General features: G+C 36.3%; 1 protein-coding gene and 2 long non-coding RNA genes across 3 annotated transcripts; 2 read left to right on the forward strand and 1 right to left on the reverse strand.

Annotated features, from left to right (window-relative positions):
- The first annotated feature begins 3,325 nt into the window (after positions 1-3,325).
- LOC103435659 (spermidine hydroxycinnamoyl transferase) lies at positions 3,326-4,693 on the forward strand. The gene has a single exon (NM_001319255.1). The coding sequence runs from the start codon at positions 3,326-3,328 to the stop codon at positions 4,691-4,693; it is 1,368 nt and encodes a 455-aa protein (NP_001306184.1).
- Positions 4,694-14,002: 9,309 nt separating this feature from the next.
- Positions 14,003-15,302, forward strand: LOC139192793 (uncharacterized). Its single transcript, XR_011577166.1, has 2 exons — positions 14,003-14,142; positions 15,097-15,302. It is a non-coding gene; the product is annotated as an uncharacterized lncRNA (long non-coding RNA).
- LOC139192794 (uncharacterized) lies at positions 15,167-15,559 on the reverse strand. The gene is made up of 2 exons (XR_011577167.1): positions 15,442-15,559; positions 15,167-15,249 (listed from the first exon to the last, which is right to left on the reverse strand). It is a non-coding gene; the product is annotated as an uncharacterized lncRNA (long non-coding RNA).
- Positions 15,560-15,575: the final 16 nt, after the last annotated feature.

Here is a 15,575-nt window from a genome sequence, read left to right on the forward strand (position 1 = left end):
CCTTCTTGAATACAATTTAAGTCTACTCCTGAATCTATTAATGCTATTGTTTCGAAACGAAAATCTTCGATTACTATCGTTACCTTAGAATACCATTTCTAAATTCTAATTTTGTGAAGAAGATTCAGAACTAAGTGTTCTGAAAGTTTGTCGGAATCTGACTCAGAATGACTACTGGAAGAAGAGGAACTAGATGGTTCTTCTTCTGGAGGTATATTGACTCTAGTGAGCTGTGTACGAATATCATTGTTATCTGATTTTAAAAACTTAATTTCATCTTTAATTTTATTAATTTCTTTTTGGAGGTCACTGACCGTGATTTCTTTCTTAGTCTTGCTAAACTTTGCTAGTGTAGAACTAAGAGAGATTTGTGGTTTCTGGATTTGGCTAGTACCTATGTCTTCTTGGGAAACCAAATGTTTAAGTTTTTTGAGGTAGAATTTATTAAGTTCAGGGTCCTCAACGTTGCTTATTAGCTCTAAGAGTAATTCTTCTTGTTTTTCTTGTTTAGTTAATACTGATATATTCTTACAACAAGCATCGGGGCATTCGAGCTTGATATCAGGGGTAGAGTTCTTACTAGAAGTGGAATGGTATGAAGATGATGAGGTAGAACCGAGATCATCTTCTAATGAGGGACTATTATCAGTATCCTGGAGTTCTAGGGTTTGGATAAGTTGAAGTTTTTCTTCATCAGAAATCTTCAACTGGCTTATGATTTTTTTTACTTTACATTTATTAGCGTAATGGCCTTCTTTGCTACATTTGTAGCATTTTCCCTTATGACTATTGTCTTTAGAGTGGAATTTTCCAGAGGATTTTCTCTTTCCTTTCCAATTCTTAGGTTTGGGATTTTCATAAAATGGATTTGGTTTGGCATACTTACCTTTGCGATATTTGGAGTAGTAAGTACGAGGTTTAGAAATCTTAGATCTATTGAAGGTAGTGGATTTTTTCTTGAGGTTGAAAGGAGCTATAGGTGGTAAACCATATTGCTCACAGAAAGTTCCTAATTCATATTTGGTGATAGCCTTTTCAAATTGTGCTTGTCTAGAGATTTTCATATCTATGCACATTTTTAAACCTTCTTTCTGTATAGTACTTATGATATGTCCATAAGTAATACCTCTATCCTCTTATGCCTCCATGATGCAAGATTCACTGATTTCAGTGATAGCATACTCGGTATGGTTGAATCCAGCCTTTGTAATGGACCTATCCATTTCGATTACTTTCCAGATCTTACCATAAGTCTATCCGACCCATATATGTTAAAAGCACTTACACTAAATATCAAAACTTCAGGATATAAAGTCCTTGAAGGAACACAGCCTTTGGCCTTAATTTACAGAATCTACTATAAAGTCACTGGCACAAATATGAATTTTCAGGCTTTAACCAAAAGTCCGAAGGATCATACTCTCTTGATCCAAACCAATCAAGAGAATGCCAATATTAAAATACCAAGAACCATTAGGTGGTCAGAAATCAATCTCCCTTCAGATTGGTGTCTGATAAACGAAAGTCGGCCAGTAGCCATCCAAAATAGTCTAGTCCATTTAGACAACATAGAACAATACTTTGACGGCACGGTTAAAATTAATTTTGATCGTCCTGCCAGAAAGTCTTGTGATTCTAATAGATCGCTTAAATCTTTTACTTCTAGTAGAAATTCTTTCTCTGGATCTATGCCAAACGATAGGCAAGGTCGAGACCAAGAATTAATCAATTCTTTAGCCAATAGGAAATTAAAATCAGTAGACACAGGCTCATCAGTCACACAGCAAGAATTAATAAATGACCTTTTAATATATATATATATATATATATTAGCATATTATCACAAAAACATAAGTGATCTGGTGGTTAAGACGTTGAAGGAGTCAATTGGGAGGGGTTTGAATCCTTCTATGCGCAAAATTGAGACTTTTCAGAAATTTTCATGTATTTTTGGATTTCATATCGCGATATATTAACGATAATTAAAGGATAAGTCACGAAATATCGTTATATCAAAAAAACGATAATATTTTGCCGATATTTTCGATATTTTGGTCCTTGCTAATAGAGGTAAGGCCACCAATACAAGTGAGTCTCACCTCTATTAAAAAGGTGATACAAAGTGGTATGAAAATGTGGTAGTAAGAAGGGTTTTTTTATTAACACCCTATATTTTGTTGACTACACTCCACATAAAATTTAATAATAAATAACTCATATATCTTGATATGAAATGACTATTTAAGCCTTAAATATATAGTACACTCCGTAAGTTTTTTTAACAGCAAAACCTAATAATAATTCAAGAACATGTTGAGATCGATTTTTCTTGTTTTCAAGTTGCAGTCAAAGAGTTCAAATTTGAAAACATTTTCTGCGAATTCCGATATCCCTTTTTTAAAGATAATTTTCATAAGTTGGGGGTGTAATCACGATCGCAATCGCAAATGCTACAAGGAACCCATGAGATTTTTCGTAAAGGAAATATATTGATGCTGATACATGCATAATCATTAATTATGAATCAGAAACTGATTCCATTTGGCAGTTAAGAATGTCTGGTAAAGAGAGTTTCATTTCTCATTTTTTCGGTTGAAAGGAGAGACTTCAAGAAGAGAAAAGCTAGCTGAAGTTTGAAACCCTAGAGCAAAATAGGATAAAAATGTAAGAGGTCAAGTCAGAGACTAGAGCAAGAACCAAACAAAAACAGCTAAATTATACAGATTGTACACTAGAAACTAGGCGCATTTTATTTCCTGGAATTCGACAAACAGAAGCAATTCTTTCCAACACTGGATAAATCTCCCAACAAGACAGCAACAACCTTTATTATTTCCTTGTGGGGTGTAAGGGTAGTGTAGGAAATTAGGTGGGGTGGATTAAGATAATTTTTAATTTAAAAAGTAAATGTGGGGCGTTTTAGTACATGGGGTGTGGTCAATAAAATGTGAGGTGTTAATAAAACAACCCTAGTAAGAATTGTATTTTTGTATTTCTATATCATGTGACTTCTAGCAAGATGTACCAATGAGAATTCTTTTTGGCGCACTGACAGAAAATCATAACAAACCCAAAGAGCATGCCGTAGGAAACCAACTGAAAATGCGACTTTGAAGGAACTACCGGACTCATGTGAAATTTATTCTCAACAATTTCACAGAATTTTCGGAAAACCAAATTGTGTTGCCTTTTTTTATTTATAACAATCTCCTCTTGTTACTATCCAGAGAGAGTGAATTCATCACAACCATAACAATCAAGCTTATAAAAAACAGTACCCCGTTAATCTATATCTCACTCAAACTTAAAAAAAAAACCCGAAACAATGGTGGTGAAATTCAAAGACTGCTGTGCACTGAAACCCTCTCAGCCAACATGGCAAGGTTGCCTAACTCTATCGGAATGGGATCAAGTCGGCGTCATAACTCATGTTCCCACAATCTACTTCTATAAACCAGACCATAACTTTGTCACATCATCTGACACCATCGCAAACACCCTCAAAGACTCATTAAGTCGTGCACTGGTGCCGTTCTATCCACTAGCAGGTCGTTTGCATTGGATTGGCGGAGGCCGCCTTGAGCTTGATTGCAATGCCGTGGGGGTTCGATTCATTGAAGCTGAGTCTAGTTCAAAACTCGACGACTTTGGTGACTTCTCACCTTCTCCAGAATATCACTATCTTATCCCAACTGTGGACTACACCCTCCCAATTCATGAACTTCCAATATTGCTTGTGCAATTGACTACGTTCAAATGTGGTGGTGTTAGTCTTAGCTTGGCAATATCACATGCTGTTGTTGATGGGCAAAGTGCATTGCATTTTATTTCTGAGTGGGCTAGGCTTGCAAGGGGTGAGCCAATTGAGGTGGTGCCATTTCTTGATCGAAAAGTCTTTCAAGCTTTAAACCTCCCAGCTGGAAGTGCTACTCTAGGGCTTGACCATTCAGAATTCAACCATCCTCCCCTTATACTTGGGCAAGCAGATAATATTGAGGAGAGGAAGAAGAAGACCACTGTCGCCATGTTGAGTCTTACTAAAGATCAAGTTGAGAAGCTTAAGCGGATGGCGAATGAGGGTACCAACTTCAACAACTCTGACACTAAGCGAGCTTACACGCGGTATGAGTCTGTGGCCGGACACATCTGGAGATGTGCTTCTAAAGCTAGAGATCACAAAAATGAACAGCCTACAGCTATGGGGGTTTGTGTTGACTCGCGGAGTCGCATGCAACCCCCACTGCCACAAGGATACTTTGGGAACGCAACGTTTGATGTAATTGCTACTAGTCTTGCTGGTGACTTGGTGACCAAGCCCTTAGGGTACGCATCAAGTAGAATAAGGGAGGCGATCGAGAAAGTGACAAACGATTATGTGCTGTCAGCAATTGATAACTTGAGGAACCAACCGGACTTGACAAGGTTCCAAGATCTTCAGGCTCTAGGGAGTGACCAGGGGCCTTTTTATGGAAACCCTAATCTTGGGGTAGTGAGCTGGTTGACACTGCCTCTATATGGTCTTGATTTTGGATGGGGAAAGGAAATTTATATGGGTCCTGGAACGCATGGTTTTGATGGGGACTCTCTGATCCTTCCAAGTCCTGATGGAAATGGTTCTGCGATTGTGGCCTTGTGTCTACAAGTTGCCCATATGGATGCTTTTAAGAAGCACTTCTATGAAGATATTATATGAATAACTTGTATTATGAGCGTGAAATTGATCATTATATTATGCAAGCGCATAGTTTAACTATCATTTCTTAATCAATAAATCAAGAAATAAGGAACTGATCTGGAAAGATCTCCGGACTTATCCTTGATGATGTACTCGAAAATTTGTACTAATTTCTTAATCAATAAATCAATTATCATTTCTCCTAAAAGTTGTTCTGTAGTAAGAATTCTTTATTTGTAATTATTTCGTATGTGGATTTCAAGTAGATATTACTACAGAACATTCAAGATATATACTTTGTACAAGTTAATTAACTACTTCATCCCATTCTACTGTTGCAAATAACTTAAACAAATTTAACCACTGAATATAAAACTTGATACATCACGTGACATTTTTCCTTTAGGTTAGGGCTGGTCATCTCTCCCTCTGATTAATTTTACGTCGTCATTTATTTTTTCAACCGTACCCTTCAAATGGTAAGGCAGCCAAATTTAGCTATGCAAATTAATAAATAGAGCAATTTATATATAAAGGATGTGTGTGAGCAATGTATCTCAGTCAGTTTTGGGATGTCATGGTTTCTTTGGTAACTTTAACGAAACTAAAGAAAAATCAGGAGTTCGAGTTTTTTAATGGAAAAAGATCGTAAGGAAGGAGACAGTAGATCATAAAAAAGGAGAAATTGTGAAAGCAATGTTCTTGAATTTTAAATGGTGGATTCTTATGGGGTTGTGTGTTCGTGAATATTGGGTCGGTGTCAGCGTGAGAAGACAACTTTGAAAATGGAGTTAACAAATCCAAGGAAGAGCAAAAGAAAGAATAATCGATTGCAAATTCAGATCTTATGTCATTGAACCAAAAAAGAAAAAAAAAGAACAAAAGGAGAAAAATACTACGTTACACTTAATTAATGGAGTTACAAGAGGTATATTTTTGAAGACCTAATTCTAAACAAATAGAATAAGTTTTCTTTTTTTTTTTTGAACAAATAGAAAAGTAATCTTGAACTCAAGTACAACTTAAAAAGAATCTTAATACTTATCTTACAAATAGGTTAATGTTGAAGAAAAATTTAGAGATCGGCAGGAGAGGGATGGCAAGAGAGAGAGAATGGGAGATCAACTGGTTTGTAATTGCTTTCGTTTCCTTGGCGGTCTTATACCTATATTTATACTAATCAAATGGGCTTTACTTGCTCTACAAGTAACACAAGACATAAAGAGATTTCATTCCCAAATCCTATTGGAATCCTACATTTATCTTTACACAATCACATTTCTAAGTAAGAATAACTACAACACTCCCCTTGAGTGTGTAAACCTTAAGAAGTAGTCGCATCAGGTCTTATTGGATGATTGTTGAAGTCTTCAAGCGGCATAGGCAGTTACATGCGTGAAACCTAAATTAAGGTTGCATTAAGGAAATATAAACTCACAAAAACCTGACAATGGTAAAACCCAAAGCGGAACAAAACCCTAAGTATTGTAGAAAAAAGTGAGTGCAAAGTCGAAGCTTGAAAAAACAAGCGGTGATTAATCTCACTTCAGGATATGACCAACCTAGCTAGGATAGGTGCCATATTTAAACGTTGTTATGTTAGCAAAAACCAATGGGAAAATGCTCGTAAACTAAGGTAAAATGAGTACATTAAGGTCAACTAGGTATCTACTAGATATTTCCCCTGAGCTTGACAAAACTCCTTATTTAGACTACAAGCAAAGTAATCGGACAGTTGTGATAGAAACATATTTATACGACTTAGTTAGCTTGTTCTTGTGCATTTGTGTTGTTATTTCTTAGTTAATTATGTATTTTAAGCTATTTTCGTGTGTTTGTAGGTCATAATAACAAAGTTGGCAAGAAAGTGCATTTTGGAGCATTTTTGAGCATTTTTTAGCCAAGATTGGATAGTGCAAGCATGGAGACATGAGGATAGACGTTTTTGAAGATTTGAAGGCTAGAAATCAGCATGTGTGTGTGCAAGTGTGTTGACCTACAACTCCAAACATCCATCCACTACACCCATTACATCTACTCATTACCACAACACTCACCCACTACACCCATTACATCCACTCATTACCACAACACTCACCCATTACACCCATTACATCCACTCATTACAACTCCATACACTCCTCTCCCTAGCCTATAAATACATCCACCCTTCACCATAATTTGGATTCCATCTCCATCCAAAGACACTACATTTCACATCTCACAACTCCATACACTTACACTTTCATCCCTTGCCGTGACCTCCATTTAGTCATTCCCATTTCTTGTGCCGCAACAAGGTGGTGAAAAAGAAGGTCCTTGGCGTTTCAAGCTTGAAGATTGGAGCGTTTTAGGTGTATTTCGTCCTTGCTTTCAATGTCTACTTTGTTATTTTCTAATTTTGTTGCAACTATGAGTGGCTAAACCCCTATTTAGTTAGGGGGAAGTTTGAAGCCATGAACATGCTTGAGATATGAATTGATTTCTTCCAATTGTGATTTGATAAGTTGTGATTGCAATTCAATTATCTATTTTATTCATAACTGATTCTTGTATGTTTATTAAGGATGCATACTTAGTTTTCATGCATGAATTAGATGCTAGAATATAAATGAGTTTCACCTAATCATTACAAGTTTATATTCATGAGTAGTGAAGGTTGTCTATCACAATCACGTTAATTGAATTTTTGGCAATTGTATCATGCATTCATAGTTATAATTACCTCGTCAACACTTATGATTTTCATTGAACGTAATGATCTCTGATTGTATCTCTATTATGCATTCATATAGGGGACTTTTAGAGAATGATTTGGGTTGTCGCATGCATTCATCCAATTCAATAAGTAAAGGAAAATCTGAGGGTTAATTTGTGCATCACGGTTAATCTGGGGTGTTGAGTATCATAGTTTAATGAAAAGAAATTGGAAATCGATTCATGTACAAGTGTGTCATGTGTGAATAATGGACCTCTAACTAATCCATCCATCATTTTATTTCTCAAATTCATTTTATAATCTGCCTAGTTTTATAACTTGCTTGTTTATTTCAAATTCATCCAAATCAAAACTCCCATTTTACTTTCTTGTTCCAAAGTGTTTAAAATCTGTTTTGTTTGTGTTTTAGAGTGTTTTGAGTCTATAGAGTCTAGTTAAGTGTTTTTAAGTTTCTTTTTGTAAGTCAGTTTAGTTTAGATTAGCAATCCCTCCTAATCCCCGGTCCAGAATGATCCCTACTTATACATATACTACAATTGTCAAAAGAGGGTTTAATTTGAGTGCTTAACTTTCATCGCATAAAAATTTGGCGTCGTTGCCGGGGATTAGCAATTTTGCTAATCCCTTGTTATTTCTTTTTGTTTATTTTCATGTTTTTTGTTTTAGTTATTGACTTTGTTTCTATTTGTGTCTCTTATTTTTACTTATGATATTTGATTTACTTTTGTTTCCTTGATTTCAAGCACTAGAGAAGTAAGACATGGATTTTGCTACTATTCAAGCTCAATTGGCGAAACTTACTTCTCAATTGTCACAATATGCCGAAAGGACCACAATGCAAAGTGTCCCTACAGATGGTGTGTCCTATGGGCAAGGATATCCAACTCATCAATGTTCTCAATTCGCTGCGAATGAAGATGCTTGGGGTTATCAAGGCCATAGCCAATCAGGGGACAACATGTTTTCCAACACTTACAATTCGGATTGGAGAGATTATTCAGATTACATGTGTGGAGAACCACAACAATTCCAACAAGATGGATATTGGCAGCAAGAAAAGGAGTTCTATCACTGGCCATATGAACCATCACAGCCACCACAACAATCTGCCCAATTCAATTCAGGTACATCTTTGAATAATGATAATTTTAATAAGTTACTCACCTCTTTGAACCAGGATATAGAAAACTGAAACAAAGAGGTGCAAAAATCAAGCCAGGAAGACGAGCGAATTGGAAAAGCAATTTGGGCAAATTATGGAGTTCACGGTACAAATTCAAGAGCAAAGTGAATTCTCCAACTCAACTGTTGAAAATTTGAAGGAAGATTTTGAAATCCATGATGCTATCACTTTGGGAAGTGCTATGGAGGTTGGAGGTGAACCGAAGACATCCAAACCAAGCCAAAACATGGATGAACAGCTGCTGCTCGAAGAAGAGGAGAATACAAGGCCACGACAAGGGAAGAACCACATTTGCCGCAGCCCCATATGCAGTGGGAGGTCAAGGGAAAGTCACTAAAGCTCAAGGGAAAATCTTATAGGACAACAATAAGGCCAACAATGCTTTTATGGCACAAAATGTTGGGAGGTCAAGCATTAACACGTGGAAAAAAAGAGTGCAGCGAATATGAAAATGCTTCGTTAGAAGTGTGGGTGTGGATGCAAATTTCTTCCTCATTCTTCTTGGACAAAATTGCACCTACAAAACAATCAACACCTTAAGGTCAAGGCCAAGAGCATCACACGCCCACGATGAATGGGGGAGGGGGCTTTGGCCGAAGAACCTCCGATGCCAAAGTTAGAATTTTAGAGAGAAAAGTGTTTAGAGAGTTTTTGGAGTTTTGCAAGAGTGTGGAATTAGGTTTGTAGAGAAAATGGGGCTCAATATATAGAGTATGGCTGGTCCCCTTTGGAGAAAAGGTGGCTGGCCTTTGGGATTTTTTTGGGTGTATTTTGGGGTTTAATGTGTGATTTATATGGCCATTAATGGATTAATTAGGCAATTAATCCATTAATTAGCCAATTAACACATTTTTAGAAAGAAAGTTTTGGATGTTATGGAATGAATAAAATAAATAGCTAATTGATTAGCTAAGAAAGGGTAAAAAATATATGAAATGAAATAGGTTTTGGGAGTTACCTTGTAGAAGGGATTTGATGAGATAGGTTGTGAATTGTTACCTATTTTGGGCACTTTTGACTTGGTTGAGGGATGATTGCCCACTGCTTGCGCGTAGGAATCCCGTTATATCTCAAGGGTATTTTTGTCCTCTTTTATCCAAAAATTCACGTGTTGCTTGTGATTATTTTTGGCTCCACAATGGGCACACGAGAAAGGAAAATATTAAGAACAAGGATATCCAATGTAAAGTATGGATGACCTGCAATTGAAGATAAGATGAGATAATCGGTTAAGATGGTTTGACATGTGAAACAAAGATTTACTGACCCCATTTAGTAAGATAAGGTTTTGTTGTTGTTGTTGTAATCCGGTTTTTCCTTTAGAACTGGACTTTGTTTTTATTTTAGTTCAAATAACTAACAATAAATATAAAGCCCAACCAATTAATCAACTATTAAATAAACAGTTTATATGAAGTTCAATCTTCACTAATTTTATTCTCTGATATCATTCTATTGTGTATGACCTTGTAGTGGATATCTGAGGATCCGTATTTTTAAAATTGCATATTTACTATAATTATTTTTATTAGAAAATTAATATTATATTAGTGGATTTTTGTTATAGGTGTTGTTTTTATTTTGACTCATTAGACTAACTAGATCTCATCCATTCATTTTTTCACTAGACCACCTATCAATGTACCTCAAGCATTCCTACGAATACAACACCTGCTCTTCTCACTTCATGCAAACTGTCAGCGGCACCTACCATTTCTTCATTCTCATCATTTTAGCAATATGTGCACTCTATTGTGTTGATTGTATGCAACTATAACCTAATTTTACATAACTTGATTAATCAAAATAATCAAATAATCTAATTTTACATAATTAGAAACCATTCTATTTCAACATTATAGAAATATCCACACATCGAATAGTAACATCTAGTAATGGATTTTTTCTACCCAAATTAGTGAAAGTATGTTTGAATTCATACAACACATATTTAGAACCTTAGTTATGATTATAATGCAATTCGGTTCATCTGCCTACTATATTCCAATCATATACTTTAGAGCAAGGAACCATTATCAATTGTATGTATAAATATAATCACTATTGGAACCACATTCAAGCACCGTCGTTGATTGTGGACATGCACAAAGATTATAGGAAACGTATCGATTTATTGCTGGATTGGTTTCAGTATCTTATATAACAAGCATGGTCAATCTCAACAAAGTCATCGAACTTCACCCACTAATCCAAAAACAGGATGACAGTGGCATAGTTGTTTCATTTATTTAGCTCCACAACGGAGGTTGTTGAGTCCAAGACTGGACTTTTGAGGTATGCGTATTCCGAACTGCCTTACTTTAGCACTGAAAAATCATGGTCCCACTATCACCATGATGTTTCTCATGTATGTTGCTTTGGCCAAAGACTTTTGAAGATAGAAAATCAAAGGGTTCTAGGAATATCTACCTTAATAATTACCTAAAAGGTGATAGATTCCTTGTTGTCATTCACATATCTCCATATTAACACACATCATCCTGAACCTCACAATGTAAAGCTCCACTATCGTTTGAGAGCTTCGAGGTGAGGCGAAAGATGACCAATAATGCCTCAGGTAAGAACTACTTGCATCCATACTCAAAAGTGTGGTGTGATTGACAAGTAGGTAATCTTTACATGCATACACTCTATGTTAGTCAATGTTCAGTGAACTTAACTTCGTAGATGAGCACATTTATATCTATTCCATGCCAATACATGCTTAGTCTTAGACTTACTATTGAATATGTCATAAATTGGCCTTTGTGGATGTTAGATAGTCAATTCTATCATTTTATGGCTAAGAACATGATTTAGGACTTAATATTTGTAGGGAACATATCTTAGGATTGGAACTTTGTTGTAGTCTCATCCATACAACTTATGGTATTCCTCGGATTCATCGTAATGAATAACGAACTTTCCTTATCTGCTATGAGGTCATGTGCTCTATTGACGGATGTTCTCACTTGCCCTTGTCGTCAATGACTCGACATTGGGTTGCCACAAATAACTATGTTTTGCCACAAATAACTAACTATGTGTTGCCACATCAATTGCTTTTATGGTATACTCCAACATATATTGTTTTCCTTTTCCAATAGATGCTTTTACATGAAATCCACTTTATCAAATATCTTCAAAGCTCAACAACTTTTTTCCAGAATGTGGAGAATACAACGCCTTTAAGGTAAACATCGTACCATTGGACAATATTAGATAGGCATTTCACTGCCCCTCGATCAGGTTGGATGGGCTTGAGAGAGTTTTTAGAGACAAGGTTTTAGGTATGAAGTTAGTGAAGTACTTACAATCATGCAAGATGATATGTGTCGTAGCACTATCAACCATACAACTAACTTCCACACAAGACATACCATAGTCAAATTTAATTGAATCGGTCACATTTATAAAGAAAATTTAAATTCAATTAAATGATACTAGAAAATCCATAATAGTATCCAATTTAATAATAAACTGAAATAGAAACACCAAACCTAGAAATCCACAATCATAAAATTGTTCGCAAACTTAGACCAAAATACTAGCAAATTTCGGCCAACATAGGGCCCCATGTCTAAAAATCTAATCTTCCACAAATGCAACATCCTCTTGAAAATTAGAAATCTCCAACGTTGTATCACCATGATTCTCGACTTGGATGAAACTTGACTCTTGAGCAAAATTGGCCTCCCTAGCCTGCCTCTTGGTGTGGTATTATTTCAGTACTTGTGTCGGGGCTTTGCAAACCTTAAACCAACGGTCAGATCAGCCACAATGGTAACACATAACAAGGTTAGCAAAATACTCTTTCACTTTACCTTATTCTTGAAGTCTTGAGCCTTAGGAGCTAAAGAGTCGGGCTTAGGGCCATAACTCAAACTATTTGCTTGGCTTTGGGTATGTCTGCTCGTATTCGCAAACTTGGGAGACTTGTCCCTACTATGACCCCTATGCAGTGCGCTTGCATTTGCTTATTGCAAAGGAATATTATTTGAGCTAGTAGAGCGAGACTTATGGTTTTTCATCAAGAGCTGGTTGTTCTTCTCAGCTACTAGTAAGGCAGATATCAAATCTAAGAACTTTTAAAAGTTTTGTTCCCAATATTGTTGTTACAAGACAATATTCTCAGCATCGAAGGTGGAAACGATCTTTTCCAAAAGATCCCTATCAGTTAACACCTCATTACAAAATTCTAGTATGGATCAAATTCGACAAACTTCATAATTATATTGGTTAAAAAATTTAAAGTCTTGGAACCAAAGATTAAGCCAATCATGCCTCACTTGTGGCTTTTGTATATACTATTGGTGGGTGAAACAATCAGTCAAGGTTTGCTAAAGAGCATAAGGGTCCTATTCCACGAGGTACTCCGTCTATGGAGCATCATGCATATGCCTTCTAATGAAGATCATAACGAGTGCTTTGTCAACTTTGCTTGCTGTATAATTAGCCTCGATCACATCTCTCAAGTTCTTAGCAACTAGGTGGAGCTTCTTGCCTTGCACTCACTTGAGGTAGGTTGTACCAAACACCTCTAAAGCGGTAAAGTCAATATTGTTGAGATTTGACATTCTATGAAAAAGCAAAATGTGGAGTCAGTGCTTGAGTATAAATCCTCTAAAGCAATCAACATAGACATGAAATGGTCTAACAAATTAATGATGAATATTCTAAAACCTTAAACATGAGTGGCGCATATTTGGGAAATAAAATTTCTATAACATGCTCTACAACTCCGTGCACGAGCTTTATGAACCTTTGATCCATACTACATTAAACACGCACGCGCGCACACACACATACATATATATATATATATATATATTTGTGTGAATGCAAACAATTTATCTCATCATATATCATCCAAACTAATTTAATTAGCATCCATGAGTATGGGAGTCAACGAGACTCTCAATATGCATTTCCAATGCGTTAGATATAAACTATGTGGCACAAGGCCCATCACGGCAATGAAGGGTTTCATTTGGGTCGGGTCCGTCAATACACCATGTATAGCCCGCGGAAGATACGTATGGGTTGAGTGTGCATACCCTAGACCGGCGGATCCGGGTCATTATCCCGGCGTGGATGACAGCTTCGCTTACAATTGTGTCACCACAACGTGGCCAAGTGTAGCTCAAGGCCACCATTGTCTTCCTGCCTATAGTTCATTGAATGGGGAAAGAGAGAGAGAGTGCCATGGGTTGAAAATCTAATTTTTCATGGCAGGAGAACAAACATTGTTAAGGAGGAAGGCCGTAGGAGACTAGGGCACCACCGAAGATTGGGCTCGACGATGGTGGCTTTGGTAGCCACTAGGGTTTGCAGTTTTGTTCGCTGCAAACCCACCGATATTGGCCTCGTTGAAATCAACAGTGGTGTAGTGAGTTCCATCAAGTTCCGTTCAAACCCGGGGAAAATGATGTTCATCGACAACAGAGATCAGAGATGGAGATTTTGGTCATCTACGACGACCTATAGTCATCGGTGGTGTCGTTTGGTCTTTGTGTGGATGTACAGCGTGCGCTGCGTGATTGGAAGCCACGGCTTAACACGTGGGTTAGGGTTTTTAATCAGAAAAACTAATGAAAAGGGTTCGAAAACTTTGAGTTTTAATGATAAGGACAAAATAAAGGGTAAAGTGAATAGTATCATGTTTGACTTTTTAGTGTAAAAATGTGGTTTTTCGTTAAAGTGAACAGTACCGCGGGCTTTTCGTTAAAACTCCCTTTTTAATCCCTCTTTCTTTTGATTATTTTTTCATGCTTTTCCACACACAATTTAATTAAGCAATCCAATATCAAATCACAATAATCCATCGCAAACATAGCAAGATATATAATCCGAAATTGAGAATAGAATTCATGGTTCATGGGATGGTTAATATGCATAAACGCTTATAGAACTTTGACAAAGATAAAATATAGAAAATTCATGGGTGTCGATTGCGTAAATACTATTCTAGAGCGATCCCCTCCTTCGAGACACAGTTCAGGTTGATAACATGTTGAAGGAAAACAATCCTTATGCCAATAAATTAAGTTGATGTTATTAGTTAAGAATTATGTTGCCCACAAATTTATAATTTATGTTCAAGTGATCGAAGTAGTAAATAAGTAAAGCTAGTGAAATACATTGACTATTTAGTACCATAGTCGGATAATAGAAGGCCATTTATTATAAGTGTTTGATATCAATAAAAGGATTGATACTCAACTAGGTTTGTTGTGAATTTATGTCAAGTTATTAATTTAGACTTACGAGAGTTTCTTCCAACACTCTTCTATAGAAAAACAAGCAAACCAAACCAACGAAAGTCGTATGTAACAAGTTGATGTTGTTTACTATATTTAATCAAATCTTATTGGATCTAAAACTTGTATGCTTTTTTGCGAGTATCACAAATAGTTTGAGAACATAGTGCGAGAATCAAAGTTTTTTATTGTGGTAACACCAACATTTGTTTAAAAGAAAGTGATTATGGCACTTCGTTGGCTACTTGTGAGGGTGCAGAGAAGTCTTGAGCAATGAACTTCAGTACTCCTTCTGGCGGGCACTTACACATAGTGTTGATGCATGAGCATTTGGCTGGGTCAGGACATTCAGCAGATGTTTTGCAGGGAAACCTCACTATTGGACCCCTCGCTTCTACTCCAATTTGTAGACCTGCAATATCATTATTTCCTTAAGTAATATTGAAATTGCATTTTCTACTTAAATACTAATTCATGTAGAACTTGAGGGTTTTTTTTCTCCGATCAATTCAACTTGAGAGTTAAGAAAGCAAAATACATAAACATGTATATCTCGTCTATGTAGGGATCATATAGTAAAAAGTATTAGAGACAAGTATTTTACCATATGCAACAATCAACAGCACAACAAAGAAGGCTAACTTGAGTGAACCTTTCTCCATGTCTCTTTGTTGATAGATAGAGGCAAAAAATTATGATGATTGTTGAATTGTATTCTTCTTAAACTTAATTTTGAGC

Source organism: Malus domestica, chromosome 16, assembly GCF_042453785.1.
Source record: "Malus domestica chromosome 16, GDT2T_hap1".
Taxonomy (NCBI): domain Eukaryota; kingdom Viridiplantae; phylum Streptophyta; class Magnoliopsida; order Rosales; family Rosaceae; genus Malus; species Malus domestica.

Excerpts from the sequence above, each read along its gene's own strand:
- LOC103435659 (NM_001319255.1), top strand. The coding sequence starts at position 3,326 with ATGGTGGTGAAATTCAAAGACTGCTGTGCACTGAAACCCTCTCAGCCA.